The following is a 16202-nucleotide window of genomic DNA, read 5'->3' as shown; positions in this document are numbered from 1 at the left end:
TGGGTCTCTCTAGGCCTGGCACACAGGAGGTACTCACCATTTGGGGATGAATGGAATAGTCTGTGCTCCTGTGCTGGCTGCTAGAGAGGGCAGGCACACCAGGTTCTGAGTTCAGGCAAGAACGCAGTTATTCAGTTTCTGTTTACTGAGCGCCTACTACATGCTGGGCTCCTTGGCTGGAGCAGATGTAACTTCCCTGGGTGCTCATAACCCTGGAGAAAACGGACTCCCAACAGGGTGGCCTCACACAGGGGTTTTGATGGTGGTGGTGGGGGGGTGCGGGTAAAGGGGATTAGGGAGGGCTCTTGGGGTGGACAAGAGAACATTCCCTGAGCCCAGCCAGCACCCAGTCCAGACTGGCCCCCTTTGAGAATGTGATGGGGGAGCAGTGGGCCCAAGCCCTGGAAGGCTCCCTGGGGGAGGTGGTGAAAGGAGTCACCAGAGAATGAGCAGGCATGTAGGCCTGTGTATAGCTTAGTGTGCTGGCAGGTGACATGTGTGGAGGTGCTCTAGTTGAGCCAAGTCACAAGGGCCACAGAATCCTGGTCCCTCCCCAGGGGCAGCTAGAGGGGCCTTCCAGGGACTCTCAGGATGTGCAGCTTGACCCAAACAGGAAGTCTCATAAATCTCTCAGAACCCTGACCTCTTGTTTTTAAAAACTGCAGATGCAGGTGGCTGTGTGGATCCATCCTCTCCTCTAACAGACCTTCCCGGCCCACCCAGGACCTTGTCTTCCTCCATTCCCCAGGTCCAGTCTGACCCCAGGGCCTTTGCACTGGCTATGAACCCGGCTTTACACTCACACCACTGCTTTTCACTTCTGAGGCCCTGCACAGGCCTTACCTGCCTGGCTGTCTCCAGGGCCACCGCTACCTCCATTCTGCCCCACGTCACTCTGGCTGAATCATCTGTCACAGCCTGTCATCATCTAGCATGTTCCTCACGCTCATTCATTTATGTAGAGGGGGTTTTTCTCCTGGGAAAACTATGAGCCTTGAAGGGTTGGATCTTGTCGTCTCTGAGCCAAGAATGCCCAGCGTGCAGTAGGTGCTGGTACCAAGAAAAAAAGAAATCCTGAAACAAAACAAACAAAAATAAAGCCAACTAAATCTTCTAATTAAAATATAAATAAAGCCAATTAGATCTTCAAACTGAAAAAAACAAACACAGTAGGCCCTGATACATATCAGCTGCCTTCATGAATTAGGGACAGAGGGAATGAATGAATGAATGAAAATGCTGAGGTCTGTTGTGGATCTGTTGAGTCTGAGGAAGCCACTGCAGGGAATTAAGGAAGCAGCACAGAGGAAGCAGTAGGGACACAAAGGATGGTTCTGATAACCAATTTGACGCTAAAACTGGTGGGACACAATAGCCAGATGAAGCCTCAAGAGGGGCAGAGTCAAGACCACTTGTATTGGTCAGGACAGAGGAAGCTGCTGTGACAAACAGGTCTTCCTTCACTCATCAGTGGCTTAACTCAGTACAAAGTTACCTCTCAGGGCCAGGGGCTCTGGATGGTGGGGCAGGGAGCCGGATAAAGCCAGGCGACCACTTGTTTCTTGAGCTCCTGCACTAGGAAGTTCTGGCTTTCTCGGTTCTGTGATCTAAAAGACATCACTTTTGCTTTAAACAATACAAACAAGTTCAAGTCTCACTCATCTCATGGCCTGGCGTCAGTGATGGCTGCTCATCTCGACAGGGTCATTTGGGAGACTGGCTCCTTCTCCTGGAGTTCTCCTTTCCCCTGGGACCTCTGATCACCTCGTATCCTCTGTCGGAGGGGCAGAGTCGGGGGACAGAGGAACACCTGCCGTTAGGGCCTCTCACTAGCCTGTCTCCTGGCCCCACCTGGGGCAGAGGCAGCTCCACTGCTTAGATGGGGGCACCTGAGCTGAATGACTCAGCCAACTCAGCCTAGTGCCATTCAGAGACTTGGGAGCGGAGCAGCCACCCAGCTCAGGGATGGATCCCAGGGCCCAGTTGAGGCAGGCAGGGCATGAGGAGTCTAGGCTGGAGGCGGTGTGGAGTCAGCATGGGGTACTCTGGATCTCCCAGTAAGGAGAAACGGAGGACTGGGCCCTCGCTTCCTGAGGGTCACCGGGCAAGCTGTGATGGGGAGGACAAGGTGACTCTAATTAACACTGCATGGCCAGCTTTGAGAATCCGCCTCCTTCTGGGCTGGTTGGTAAATAGCCCTTTGCCCTTCCTCTGAGAGACCCGGCAACCCAAGCATCCTCTTCGAACCCTCGTGACCCTTGGGGAACTGGGGTCTCTTCCTCTGCTCTCTCCGTGTGGGGATGCCGAGGCTCGGCGAGGTATCCGGGGCGGGTGGGGCACGCAGTGACACCCTCTCCTCATCCCCCCTTCCAGCGGTCTCTCTGTGCTGATACGCGTGCGCCTGGAGCTGCGGCGGCACCAGCGCGCGCGCCACACCATCCCGCAGATCTTCCAGGCGGTGGCTCAGCGGCAGCCCGAGCGCCTGGCGCTGGTGGACGCGGGCAGCGGCGCGTGCTGGACCTTCGCGCAGCTGGATGCCTACTCCAACGCTGTGGCCAACTTCTTCCTCCGGCTGGGCTTCGCGCCGGGTGACGTGGTGGCCATCTTCATGGAGGGCCGGCCTGAGTTTGTGGGACTTTGGCTGGGCCTGGCCAAGGCAGGTGTGGAGGCCGCGCTGCTCAACGTGAACCTGCGGCGGGAGCCCCTGGCCTTCTGCCTGGGCACCTCAGGCGCCAAAGCCCTGGTCTTCGGAAGGGAGCTGGCAGCGGGTGAGGCCGGGTGTGGGTAGCATCTTCTCGGTGGGGGTCTGGGGCTGCTCAGGGCAGGGAGATGGTGCTTCCCCGGCCCTGGGAGGGGCACCTGTCCATCTTCAACCATGACATGTTTTGGGCCGCAGCGGTGGCGGAGGTGAGTGGGCAGTTGGGAAAGAGCCTGGTCAAGTTCTGTTCTGGTGACGTGGGGCCTGATGGCGTCTTACCGGACACCCAACTCCTGGACCCGGTGCTGAAGGAGACCTCCACAGCCCCCCTGGCACAGCCCCCTGGCAAGGGCATGGATGGTGAGTCCAGGTGGGATCCCCCTGCCCATGCCCATCCTGCCCCCTCGTCCCACCCAGCCCAGCCTCTGGTCCCCAACACCCGCGTCTCTCTCAGATCGACTGTTCTACATCTACACATCGGGGACCACGGGGCTGCCCAAGGCTGCCATCATCGTGCACAGCAGGTGAGGGGCCCGTGGGTGTTGCCCGACCTCCACCCCCCACTGGAGAGCACTCCAGGTCGTCTCTCTAAGGTCTGATCATCCTGCCTCCCCTCCCCCCCGCCCCTGCCCCAGCTCTTTTTGAGGATCTTGTGGGCATCTTGATGTCAACTGGGTAAAACCCACAGCCCGTCTCAGGACCCAGTGCAGTCCTCTGCCCCTCCTCAGCCTCCTCCTGCCCCCATTCCTGCCCCCAACAGCCCTCCTCTCCTCGACGACCATAGGACATCCCAACTCGTGCCAAACCGCCCTGTACTTACCTTGGCCCTTGGATAAAAAGCCTCATTCGTGTTGTGCGCCACCTGCTACTTCTCTGATGTCATTTTCCTCCTCTGCCTCTCTGCTTGCTCTCTCCTGATTCCTCCAACCTGCCAGGTTGCTTCTGACCTCAGGACCTTGCATATGCTCTGCCCTTCACCTGCGTGCTCTTCCCTAGCTCTCCCCACAGCTCCTTCTCCCCAGGTTTCAGTCACATCCCCAGACAGGATACCCGAGCCTCCCTGGCTTTGTCCCCTTTAGCTGCTCTCTGTTGCTCTGTGATATTCCTCATGGCACCAAGCATCATTTCCTTTCTTTCTTGCATGTTCCTCCCCCGCCAGCCTGTAAGGCCCCTAAGAGCTGGGCTGGCTCCGCCTGGGTCCCTGCTGTGTCCTCAGCACCCAGCACGCTCCCCACCCCCCGACTCCCACGCTTTTCTCGGGGACGTGGGCCGCAGCCCCAGCACTCCCTGCCCCGCAGGTACTACCGCATCGCGGCGTTTGGGCACCACTCCTACAGCATGCAGGCAGCAGATGTGCTCTACGACTGTCTGCCCCTGTACCACTCCGCAGGTACCACGGGGCGGCTCGGGCGGGAGAGGGGGCGGGGCGCCGGGGACCCCTCATCGAGCCCCCTCTCTGCAGGGAACATCATGGGCGTGGGTCAGTGTCTCATCTACGGGCTGACGGTGGTCCTGCGCAAGAAGTTTTCGGCTAGCCGCTTCTGGGATGATTGCGTCAAGTACAACTGCACGGTCAGGCCCCGCCCCCGCCCGGTCAGGCCCCGCCCCCGCCCGGTCAGGCCCCGCCCCTCTTTCACCCCTCCCCTCCCCCCACCCGTCCCCCATTACGTTTCTGAATGGCTGCCTTGCAGGGACGTGAGGGGGCTCCGAGGGGGCCATCGGTGCTTTATGCTCTCTGTCCGGCCATAGACTAAACCTTCAACATGTAAGCTCCTTGTATCCTCATGGCTGCTTGGGAGCGGGCAAAGGGCATCACACCCATTTTGCAGGTAGGGAAACTGAGGCTTCTAATGCAGTTGGGATTGTACGGAGACTGCCTGAGCTCCTTAAGATGCTGCCTTCCCCACGCCCTGCGCCGTAAAGGTTTTCCATGCTGGTAGCTGCAGGCAAATGGGTGCCGTCACCGCCCTGGCCTGGTTAAGGCCACAAGGTCCAGGGCTTCCTGGTGGGGTAAGCATGAGGCAGAGGTGGAGGGCATCCACTGTCCTGCAGAGCAGGTAGGGGTTAAGACAAGTCTTTTCCTCTCCTCTGCCCTCCTCAGTGAGAGGAGACACCTGGAAGGGTTCAGTGCCATGGTGGGGGTGGAAATGCAGGTGCTAGTACTTTCCTCCAGGTGGAAGAAGGAGTGAGAAGGGGGTGTGTCCAGAGACTGACAAACTGGGAGGTACTGACCTCACCTTGAACAGGTGGGGCCCAGAGAGGTTCAGCCAGTTGCCTGCATCACACAGTAGGGCAGGGTGGGGGCTCTGGGTTGGCATCCTGGGGGATCCCTCAGGGTGAGAACTGTGACCTGCTCTGCTTCTGAGGATTTTATGTTCTCCTTGGAGTTGGGGGGGTCTTGGGAAAAATTGCTAATCTGAATCTTGAAATAGAAAACAGTCCATTTGACTAACTTAATTATTGAGAGTTGCAAATATAAACGTGGACAGAAATGTTTAGGGGCTTCCCAGGCACCCATCACTCAGCTCCAGAGGAGATCAGATACCCTGTCCTGCCCCCTCCGCCTCCCCACCCATGTCCCTCCTTCAGCCTTGTTGTGAAGCAACTCCAGACAGCAGCCTGTTTCCTGCATAGATACCTCAGTAAAACCTCCAGAAGATGATTGGTTCTTTTCTAATTAAGGTGAAATTTACATAAGATTAGCCACTTTGAAGTGGACACTTTAGTGGTATTTAATCCATTTATAGTGTTGTACAACTAGTCCCTCTATGCAGTTCCAGAAAATTTCCATCACCTCAAAAGGAAATCCTGTCCCCTTTGGCAGTCACTCCCCATTCCCCCTCCCCAGCCCCACGGCAACCACGAATCTTTCTGTCTCTATGGCCTGGCCTGTTCTGGATATTTCTTGTAAATGGGACCTCTCTGTGGGCTTTTGTGTCTGGTGAGGGCTGTTCTTAAAATGAAGATCTGAAAGCAGGGTTTCAAAGAGATATTTGTCCATCCATGTTCATAGCAGATTATTTACAATAGATAAAACATGAAAGCAACCCAAGTGTCCGTCCACAAATGAATGGATAAGCAAAATGGGTCCATCCCTGCGATGGAATATTATTCAGCCTTGAAAAGGAAGGAGATTCTGACACAGGCTACAACATGGATGAATGTTGAGGATATTATGCTAAGTGAAATAGGCCCATCAAAAAAAGACAAATTTCACTTACATTAGGTACTCACAGTAGCTAGAATCATAAACAGAAAATAGGGTGGTGGTTGCCAGGGGCTGGGAGGAGGGAAGAAGGGGGAATTAGCATTTAATGGGGATACAGTTTCAGATTTACAAGAGTTCTGGGGATGGATGGTGGTGATGGCTGCTCAATAATGTAAAGGTGTTTAATACCCCTTTAAAATGGCTACCCAGGTGGCGCAGCAGTAAAGAATTTGCCTGCCAATACAGGAGACACAGACTCGATCCCTGGATTGGGAAGATCCCTTGGAGAAGGAAATGGCAATCCACTCCAGTATTCTTGCCTGGGAAATCCCAAGAACAGAGGAGCCTGGTGGGCTGCAGCCCATAGAGTTGTTAAGAGTCGAACATGCCTGAGGGACTGAGCATGCACACACAAAAATGACTAAGATGGAAAAAGAAAATGCTAAGGTGGTGAATTTTATGTGTATTTTACCACGATAAAAGAAAGAGGGGAAAAAAAGGAGAAAAACCCCACAACCACATAACTGCAGTATCATTATCACAGCCCAAAAGCGACAGGATTTCTCAATCATCAGGAATCTGGACACTGATCCCCAGTGTTTTACCATGTCAAAAATATGGGTTTTGTTTTTTTTTCTTGTTTCTATATATATATTTTTAATTTAAAGTAGATAAGACGCACACATGGCACCTAGTTGATGTTTCTTGTAAGATTCCTTGTCTCTCTCTCATTCTTTCTCCTTTGTCTCCCTCCCTCCCTTTATAATCTATTTATTAAAGAAAGGGAGTTTGCCCTGTGGTGTGTTCCCAGTCTGGGGATTGCTGCGAGGTCCCTTGACATACTCTTGTCACTCTGGTATTTTCTGTGCCTTGGGAGTAGGGTTAAGCACAGCTATTTTTTTTTTAATCCATTTTTAAAAATTGAAGTATAGTTAATCGGCCATGTTGTGTTAGTTTCAGGTGTACCGCAAAGTGATTCAGTTATATATGTCTCTTTTTTTCAGGTTCTTTTCCATTATAGGTTATTACAGGGTATTGAGTATAGTTCCCTGTGCTACACAGTATGTCCTGTTGTTTATTTCATATATATTCATATATATATATTTCATATATAGTATGTGTATCTGCTAATCCCAAAGTCCTAATTTATCCCTTCCCACCCCCGATCCTCCTTCATAACTATTATTTTTCTATGTCTGTGAGTCTGTTTCTGTTTTGTAAATAAGTTCATTTGTATTGGCTTTTTAGATGCGCATGTAAGTGATATATGGTATTTGTCTTTCTCTACCTGACTTACTTCATTTTATATGATACTGTCTAGGTCCATCCATGGTGCTGCACATGGTATCATTTCACTCTTTTTTTATGGCTGAGTAGTATGTTTATTCCATTGTGTATACGTACCATATCCTCTTTATCCACTCATCTGTCATTGGACGTTTAGGTTGCTTCCATGTGAACATTGAGATGCATGTATCTTTTCAAATTAGAGTTTTGTCCAGCTATATGCCTGGAAGTAGGATTTCTGGGTCCTGTGGCAGCTCCGTGTTTAGTTTCTAAGGACCGTCTGTGCTGCTCTCCGCAGTGGAAGCGCAGCGTTTCTCAAGGACAGCGCTGCAGACGCTTGGCGCTGCCTCGTTCTTTGGGGTGGGGGCCATCCTGTGCACAGTAGGATATTTAACAGCAGTTCTGGCCTAAAATCACTGGGTGCCACCAGGACCCCACCTCCCAACTGGGATAATTAAAAATGTCTCCAGACATTGTCAGGTGTCTTCACCATGGTTGAAAACCACTGCTTTAGATATTTGATTGATTCAAGGTCTGCTTTTTTGGTCTGGGGTTCCCTGTGGGTGGTGTCATGGCCTCCTACTGGGAGGCCCACAGTGTCTGATGGTCCCTCTCTTTGTCCTTGACATGCGTATGTTGCATCAGGCTTTGTTCACTGTCTCCAGGACCCTGAAAGGCTTCTGTTCTGTTTCCTTGAAGAGTTATTTCTGGACCACGAGAAAGCATTGAGGGGCTCTATAAGGAGTACAGAGAGTGGAATCCTCAAATGAAAATCACTCAGTCGTGTCCAGCTCTTTGTGACCCCATGGACTGTAGCCTGCCAGGCTCCTCTGTCCATGGAATTCTCCAGGCAAGAATACTGGAGTGGGTAGTCATTCCCTTCTCCAGGGATCTTTCCTACCGAGGGATTGAACCCAGGTCTCCTGCATTGCAGGCAGATTCTTTACCATCTGAACCACTAGGGATACCAGGGAGACTTAAGAAATGCTGCTGGGTTCAGAAATCCCATCTCATGGCTGTTGGGTGGGGGAAACTGCATGGCTGTTTTTCTTTTTTTGCAGTAGTGGGTGCTGGCCCAGAACAACTGCCCAGCTGTCCTCATCAGAGGCAGCAGGCTGTAATCTGCTTTCTTGGCTGCATAAAGCAGGTGGGCAGGCAATAGACAAGTCAACCCATCATCCATCCATGGGTATACAGTTCCTGTGTCTCCCTGTCCCCTTGGGTGTGTACATTTGGTGTTGTAGCAGGGGTCCCAGGTTGACAGTTCACTCCTAGCTTCTGCCCAGATGCTGCCCCACAGGTTGGAGGTCACAGCATGGGGCGCCTGGTGTCTCCCTCTCTGAGCTGACCTGAGTTGTTTTCCCCTTAGCCCTGGATCTGTCCAAAGGTCCAGACCAGAGTAAAGATCAGCCGTTTGACTCTCAGTATGTAGAGCTGGCCTCAGAGCCGCAGAGATGTCATTGTCACCTTCAGCTGCCTCCGTTGTGGTTGCGTTATCCCTTCCCCAGCCTAATTTCTGAAGAGGAGGGTTGAAAGCTGCCGGGGACTACCTATAATGGTCTGGAGGGCAGCTCTGTTCTTAGGCAGGACTTTGTCAGCTGACAGGTAAAACCAAAACCCTAGCCCCAGCCCTAACCTAAACTCTTGGTTTCTTGAGGAAAGGGTATATCAACTTATGGAACTGAGGAGGCCAAATAGTGGACAGCTTCAGGCACACCTTGATCAAGGCGGCGGTGGTGGTGGAGGGGTGGGTGGGTAACTTCCTCCCCACCCTTGCTTCCCCAGGAGGGTTCCCAGCAGCTCCAGTTGAGGAAACAGCCTGTGGGCCCACCAGTCCATTAAAAGTCTCAGGGATGATTCTCATTGGCTGAGTTGCGATCACATGCTTATCCTTGAACCAATCAGTGTCTGAGGATGGACTGGACTCTGATTGGCCAGGCTGTATGACTTGCTCTGCCCTGGAAGCGGGGTGGGCTGGGCCACCAAGAAGGAGCCTGAGGGCAGAGGGAGAGAAACCATCACGGGTCTCTGATCTTGCCTTCCCCAGGCTTGCCTCCTGGTGATCTTCGCCCAACTGTATCTCCTCCCTGGGTCTTAGTGCTTTCATCTTCAATAGGGCGTTTTGGGAAGATTAAACAGATGAGCTCTGTGTTCGACAGACTTTTATTCATCAGAGCCGCACCAAGTCCTGCTCAGCCAGGTGGCATTTGAACTGAGACCTGCCTCTCAGTACGTCAGAGGGAAGAGTGTTCTAGGCAAAGGGCACAGTATGTTCAAAGGCCCTGAGGAAGAGACCCACGTGACAGAGCCAAGTGAGCACAGGAGTTGGCGGGAGACAACGCAGTGAGGAAGGCAGGGTAGTGAGGAAGGCAGGGCTAGATGGAGTTGATCACAGGTCAAATTTTATAATGCATTTTGGTGTGAGTACTTTGAAGCTATAATGATTGCCATGGTGGTTCATTCTGAACCTGTAACTGTTTCATTGAGACTCTGGAGCCAGGATGCCGGATTCAAATCAGATTTTACCTCATTCTCAGCCTTGGTGGGCACTTACTGTCTGTGAGCATCTGTAAAGTGGGGAGGGTAATCATTCAGAAGCCCACCCGGAGATGGGGACTCAAGGGCAACTGGGCTATCTGGGAGATGACCCCAGAGGGTGGGGCCACCGGAAAGGGCCTGCGGAGAGGGGTGGTGAGTAGATGGCTCCCTGGGCCGCTGGGGCTAGGTCTGTGCTGTGACTTCAGGGAAGCCACAAAGAACATGACCTGACAGTTGTCCCACCCCTAGTCAGGGCTGTGGGCGGGCAGCCTGAGCTCAAACAGGGCTCTGAGCAAGTGCATAGGTATAAATGGTCTGGACTGTCCTCTTGCTGTCATAATCTTTAAAGCCGTTTTGCTCCTAGCGCCCAGATGGGAGGAAGGAGGTTGTTGGGTCTGGGGGGCCTCCAGCCCGCGGCAGCCTCCGCCCCCAGGGGGCTCCTCTCTGCCCCAGCGCAGGCGCCCACTGCTCACTGCCCACCCCACCCGCAGGTGGTCCAGTACATCGGGGAGATCTGCCGCTACCTCCTGAAGCAGCCAGTGCGCGAGGCAGAAGGACGGCATCGTGTGCGCCTGGCAGTGGGCAACGGGCTGCGGCCGTCCATCTGGGAGGAGTTCACAGAGCGCTTCAGGGTCCGCCAGATCGGCGAGTTCTATGGGGCCACCGAGTGCAACTGCAGCATCGCCAACATGGACGGGAAGGTGGGTGCGGGTGGGGCGGCCCTCGAGGTCTAGGGGTTTGGGGAGCACTGCTCCCTCTGTCCCGCCGGCCCGGGTTCCCATAGAACAGCCTGGTTTGTGGTGGGCAGCTCGGCCAGGGTCCTGGGCAGCCTTCCTGCCAGCTTGCTCAGTCACCTGACTGTCGCCCCTGAGTTCTGACTCACAGCATGGCTCTGTGCCTCAGCCTTTCAGAGCCCCAATTTGTAGCAATGGAGGTGGCAAGGGAGAGCAGGGCTCTGGGGGATCCAGGGCCAGGAATGGGGTGCTGATCTTCTACTAGGCAAATCACTCAGGCTTCTTGGGTCTCAGTTTCCTCATCAGTAAATGGAATTAACAACTTAGGTTTGTTCTAATCATGGAACATCCTGAACTCAGCATAGCACCCTTTCCCCCTGCAGTATGCTCTCTGAAAACATGCAGACGTTTATGATTAGCAAGTATTATCTGCGGTCTATCCTTGCAGGACCCTTCTTCTCCCTTATCAAGCCTTTCCCACCCAATGTCAGGGACAGAAAAGGAGAAGAATAATAAAGCAAGCTCCCCGGAGGCAGGCATTCTTTTCTGTCTCTTGCTGCTGGGTCCCCAGCGCTGGACGACAAGGCCTGGTCCCCACATGCACTTGGGTTGAATGTGCAGCCCCAGAGTACACTCTTGCCAAACCAGCAGAGGTTGCTGCTGTAACAAACACGCCCAACCGCGTGCAGTGTGCAGACCCACTAGATGGGCATTTCTGCTCATAGAACTGAGCCAGGCAGCATGCCATGCAATGGGCAGAAGCTCTGCCAGTCTCCCTTCATGGCTTCAGAGTCACTCTGGGCACCCACTTCCTGCCAGCCTGGAGGGTTTTAAGGACCAAGAAGTGGTGGCCGACAGGCAGGTCTCCTCATGTGACTGCAAGGGAGGCTGGGAACTGGGAGAGAGGGGGCATGATTCCTGGTGGAGCCTGCACTTCATAACCCCCTCGTTCAGATCATCAAAGGTCACAGAGCTAGTGCTAATTCTAGGCTCTAAGGCAGGAGAGGCAAGATGTCGGGGGTGGGGTCGGGGGAGGCCACACCGTGTCATTGCAGGGCTCCTCGCTGACTGGGTTGGCCCCATCCCAGGTCGGTTCCTGTGGCTTCAACAGCCGCATCCTGCCCCACGTGTACCCCATCAGGCTGGTGAAGGTCAACGAGGACACCATGGAACTACTGCGGGATGCCCAGGGCCTCTGCATCCCCTGCCAGACTGGTGAGCAGGGTCCCGTCCTGTGCCCCTGGGGAGCTGGGGGCCCCACCTCCTGCCTGCCCGGCACAGCCTGAGTACTGCCTCCTCCCCAGGGGAGCCCGGCCTTCTCGTGGGTCAGATCAACCAGCAGGACCCGCTGCGTCGCTTCGATGGCTACATCAGTGAGAGCGCCACGAGCAAGAAGATCGCCCACAGCGTCTTCCGCAAGGGTGACAGCGCCTACCTCTCAGGTGTGCAGATCCCAGGGGCTGGCTGCGGGGATGGTGGGCCACCGTCTCACCTCCCGTCTCCCCTCTGCCAGGTGACGTGCTGGTGATGGATGAGCTGGGCTACATGTACTTCCGGGACCGCAGCGGGGACACCTTCCGCTGGCGTGGGGAGAACGTCTCCACCACTGAGGTGGAAGGCGTGCTAAGTCGCCTGCTGGGCCAGACAGATGTGGCTGTGTATGGAGTGGCTGTGCCAGGCAAGCTGGGGCTCTGGGGGTGGTCCGGGGTCCTGGGGGCAGCCCCAGAGGAGCCCAGCTAGGAGGAACTTGGAGGTACAGGTGCCCTGGTAGGCTAGACCTAAAGCAGTGCACAGCCTGGACAGCTGCACTCAACAGGGTGGCGGCCTGGATCTGGAATTATTCCTCATGCCTGATGCTGAGCTTCAACTTCCTCATCCAGGCAGTGGGCTCATGAAATCAGCTGTGGCTCAAGGTTGCTCAATAAAGTGTCCACTGCCTCAGCGAGCATTATCCCAGGTGCATAGGGCTGGAGATCAGAGGCCAGGGGCCACGACTGGAGAAGGGATCTGGTCTCATGGGGGGGCCAGGGGTGGTATCTCAGCCAAGTCTCTGTCTCTAGGAGTAGAGGGCAAAGCAGGCATGGCAGCCATCGCAGACCCCCACGGCCAGCTGAGCCCCAATGCGCTGTATGAGGAACTGCAGAAGGTCTTGGCGCCCTATGCCCGGCCCATCTTCCTGCGCCTCCTGCCCCAGGTGGACACTACAGGTGCGGCCCCCGCCTCTCCATCCATCCATCTATCAGCTTCTCAACCGTTTACTTACCCGTTCTGGTTCAACCCCTGTGCCTGGTCTAACCTGATGGTCCACGGCCAGCCGGCACTGTGAGCTAAGCCCTTCTCTTGTTGTATTTACACTCTTATTTCTTTCCATTCCTCATTCCTACTCCCACTGGCCATCCTGCAATGTTTGGTGCATTTCTTCATTTTCGGCATTTTTCTGAGGACTAGGAAATTTGAGCGAATCATCTCACACCTTTGAGGTTTCCTATTCTGTAAATCGTATCTTTGACCGATCTTAGTATTGTCTCATTCTTTCTTTGTGATTTACAGGAGTTCCTCCTAATAGTCTAGATGTTAATTCCTTAGCAATTGCAGACATTTTAAATCTCTTCTATTTTGGAATCTGTTAACTTTGTCCATGGTGCCCTTTATTGAAAAGAAGCTTTAATTTTGGTACAAATGTAAAACCCCATCGTCATCATCTCCGCCCCTATTTTTTTAATCTTGAGGTTTGTACTTTTCAAGTTGCTTTCCGTTTTTCTAATGGCCAAGCAGCATAACTTGCGGCATCTTAAGATCAAATCCATATCCCCGGCAGTGAAAGTGCAAGAGTCCCCAAACCAGGGAAGTCCCTGAAGTTTCATTAAAAAGAAAACAAAAAACCTTCCTAATTCTTGAGCACACAGGGATTCTCCCTTGATTTTCTACAAACTCAGATCTTTCACAAAACCCCTCTTTAATTGTCTACTGCAGGGAGTGCAAACTTTTTCTTTAAGGCCCAGATAGTAAATATTTTCAGTTTTGCGGGCCACAGCTTCTGCAGCAGTAATTCACCTCAGCTGTAGGGCAGAAAAGGCAGTAAGTAGTGTGTATGTGTCGGGGGGTGGCTTCCTCAGATGGGGGCTTGAATTTGGCCCGTGGGTGGATCATGGGCCTATAAGTTGCTGACCCCTGACCTCCTGTGTGACCGACCCAGCCTTTTCACCTTCTTGGTCTTGTGTGGGATGGACATGTGACAGGCAGGGAGTATACATGGAGTTTTGGGTCATGCGGGGGGTGGTCAGGGTGGCCTCCCTGGCAGAGGGAGCATGAAGCTGAGATGCAAAGGCCAAGGGGGAATCAGGCGGGCAAAATGGGGAGGAATGCTCCTGGCAGAGGGGACAGCCTATTCAGAGGCCTGGAGGTGCCGGAGAAAAGAGTGAGCTGGGGTGGGGTGAGGTTCCTGGCAGCCCCCTGCCAAGTCCCTCCCCCACTCCCACCCCCACTTCCGGCCCCGCCCCCACAGGCACCTTCAAGATCCAGAAGACCCGGCTGCAGCACGAAGGCTTCGACCCGCGCCTGACCTCGGACCGACTCTTCTTCCTGGACTTGAAGCAGGGCCACTACTTGCCTCTGGACCAGGATGTCTACACCCGCATCTGCTCAGGCGCCTTCGCCCTCTGACACTCCTCTGTCGGCCCGAGACTCCGCGCCAGGCCCAGCGAGCAAGGCGGGCTGCAGCCAGACAGCCCTGCCCTGTCCTGGGGCAGAGAAGCCGGATTGCAGGAGGAGCCCTTGTTTCCGCCTTCTCCTCTCCACCAGCTGGCCGCCCCCGCCTGCCTTCCACTCCCGTGTCTGTTTGTCTGTCTGTCTCCACTCCCTGCTTCTGGGCCTCCCCGCTGTCCCTGACTGCCCCCTTCCTCCATCTCTCCTCCCCTGCCCACTTCCTGCCAAAAGTAGAACAGACATTTCTGGGAGCTGCGGTCTGTGTGGGCCCCACAGCTGTCTTAGGGGCCTCTGCGGGTCCTCCCCACTGGGTGGGAAACCCAGAGTGGGGCCGCTCCACCTCCCTCTTAGCTGTGCCTTATTAACAAACCCCACCCAGCCCAGCCCTCCCTAGGCCGCTGGATTCCAGGACTTTGAAGCCCTGTGGGAGCTCCAGGCAGCCCCTCCGCCTTCCTTGCTGAATGAGGAGCTAGGCATGGTCTGCCTGGACAACCTGGGTTCAAGGGGGCCTCGGCCCGGGGCCCTCCAGGTCAACAGGGTGTCTCTGCCCAGCTGGGCCAATTGCCTTTTGCACTTCCTGTCCCTGCTGGCTCTCCCTCCTCTTGCCTGCCTTTCCTGACGCCCCAGAAACTTCTGGAACTGATTGTGACCACTTGGATGTTGCTCCTGCCAGAGGGGACCTGAAGATGACCCTGAGTGGCTGCTTGGCCCACTGCTCAGATGCTTACCCTGGAGGAGGCCTCTTGGGGACCCCACCTGCCGTGGCTGTTGGCAGCACTCAGGGGAATGGCAGCAGTGGATTTGGGGGAGCCTCCAGGTCAGGGGTGGCCTCAGATGCTCTCAGCGGTTCCTGCCTATTGAATGTTCCCCTGACCTTGCTAGTGACAACTTGGACCCTTGGTTGGTGACATCCCAAGACCACCCCGCCAGGACAGTCCGGACATTCCCATCAGCTTCGTCGGTGGCTCATCCCAGACACCCATCAGTGGGGGTGGTCACCCAGACTGCCGCCCATCCCTCCCTCTGGTAGCACCCTCCGGCAGCTAGAACAGCAAGGCCAGTAGCAAATGACCCTGTGCTGTTTCGCATGGGCCTTTTCAAGCACTGAGGTTTTATTTCCTCATTGAGTTTAAGAAATAAACCTGCAGAGCATCCGGTGCCTGATAGGAGCTCAGTCACTCACCTTTTGTCCCCACGTGGCCCAGAACCCTGTGAGTTTCAGAGAGCAGGCCCCTCCCAGGGACCACATAGTTGGTCACCAGACACGGGCAAGACACACTCGGCCTTCACTGACAGCTCCTGTGGCCTCTCCTCCCCCCCGCAAGGTCCAGAGTCTGGAGACTTGGTGGAGGGGCCATGGATTAGTGTTCTTACCACCTCCCTACAGCCCTGGGTTCTGGCAGGTGCAAAGGATGGCCCAGGACAGACCGTATGTCTCGGCAGGTCTGGGTGCCCCTCTCTGGGGGGCCAGCATGTGTGGCTGTAGCTCTGAGTGAGAGCCACCAAGCCTGCGAGGGTAATTGTCTGAGCTGGGATTTGAACCCAGGACATTGAGCTCCAGAGTTCATCTTCTCAGCTTCCTCCTCCAGAATTACAATGTCTGTCTTATCTTGTCTCCAAAGGAGAAGGAAGAAAATCTTATGAAAATTGCTATGTGCTAGGTGGGGGCACCCAGGGGGTGACTCTGGGGATGGATGGGGGTTGGATGAGTCCTGGACCAGCCTAAGAATGGATGAACTATTGTTGTGGGGTGCTGGTCCTTCACTGCCCACAGTGCAAGGAAGGTGATGCAAGGTAGAGCCTTTGAGATGCCCAGTGAAGGTGAGAAAGATGTGTCATGGTGGGGATGGAGGCCCCTGGTGTGCTGGTAAGCAAATGCATTCTGGGTAACATCCCTTCAGACATCCGACCACCTGCAAAGGTGTCATCCTGTTCCCTGTTGAACAGATGAGGACGCTGAAGGCACAGGGAGGGGAATGAAGTCACGGGGGCTCTGGTGAGGAAGTGGTCTAGTGGGGACGTTTCTCATTGC

At 54.5% G+C, this 16202-nt stretch overlaps 1 protein-coding gene across 3 annotated transcripts in view; it reads left to right on the top strand.

The window, feature by feature from the left end:
* SLC27A1 (solute carrier family 27 member 1) overlaps window positions 1-15322 on the top strand; it is a 35710-nt gene extending 20388 nt beyond the window's left edge. For all 3 annotated transcript variants that reach the window (XM_065917454.1, XM_065917452.1, XM_065917455.1), the window contains exons 3-13: window positions 2374-2768; window positions 2897-3058; window positions 3153-3222; window positions 3997-4088; window positions 4161-4270; window positions 10223-10432; window positions 11554-11680; window positions 11770-11907; window positions 11979-12143; window positions 12526-12672; window positions 13971-15322. In XM_065917454.1, coding sequence (XP_065773526.1) covers window positions 2374-2768; window positions 2897-3058; window positions 3153-3222; window positions 3997-4088; window positions 4161-4270; window positions 10223-10432; window positions 11554-11680; window positions 11770-11907; window positions 11979-12143; window positions 12526-12672; window positions 13971-14128 — 1774 coding nt within the window. In that variant the 3' untranslated portion in view covers window positions 14129-15322. The remainder of the gene's footprint in view (window positions 1-2373; window positions 2769-2896; window positions 3059-3152; window positions 3223-3996; window positions 4089-4160; window positions 4271-10222; window positions 10433-11553; window positions 11681-11769; window positions 11908-11978; window positions 12144-12525; window positions 12673-13970) is intronic.
* The last annotated feature ends 880 nt before the right edge of the window (window positions 15323-16202 follow it).

This window comes from Muntiacus reevesi, chromosome 1 (genome assembly GCF_963930625.1).
Source record: "Muntiacus reevesi chromosome 1, mMunRee1.1, whole genome shotgun sequence".
Taxonomy (NCBI): Eukaryota; Metazoa; Chordata; class Mammalia; order Artiodactyla; family Cervidae; genus Muntiacus; species Muntiacus reevesi.
Note: the sequence above shows the minus strand (reverse complement) of the source record. Positions and strands in the feature narration are given on the sequence as shown.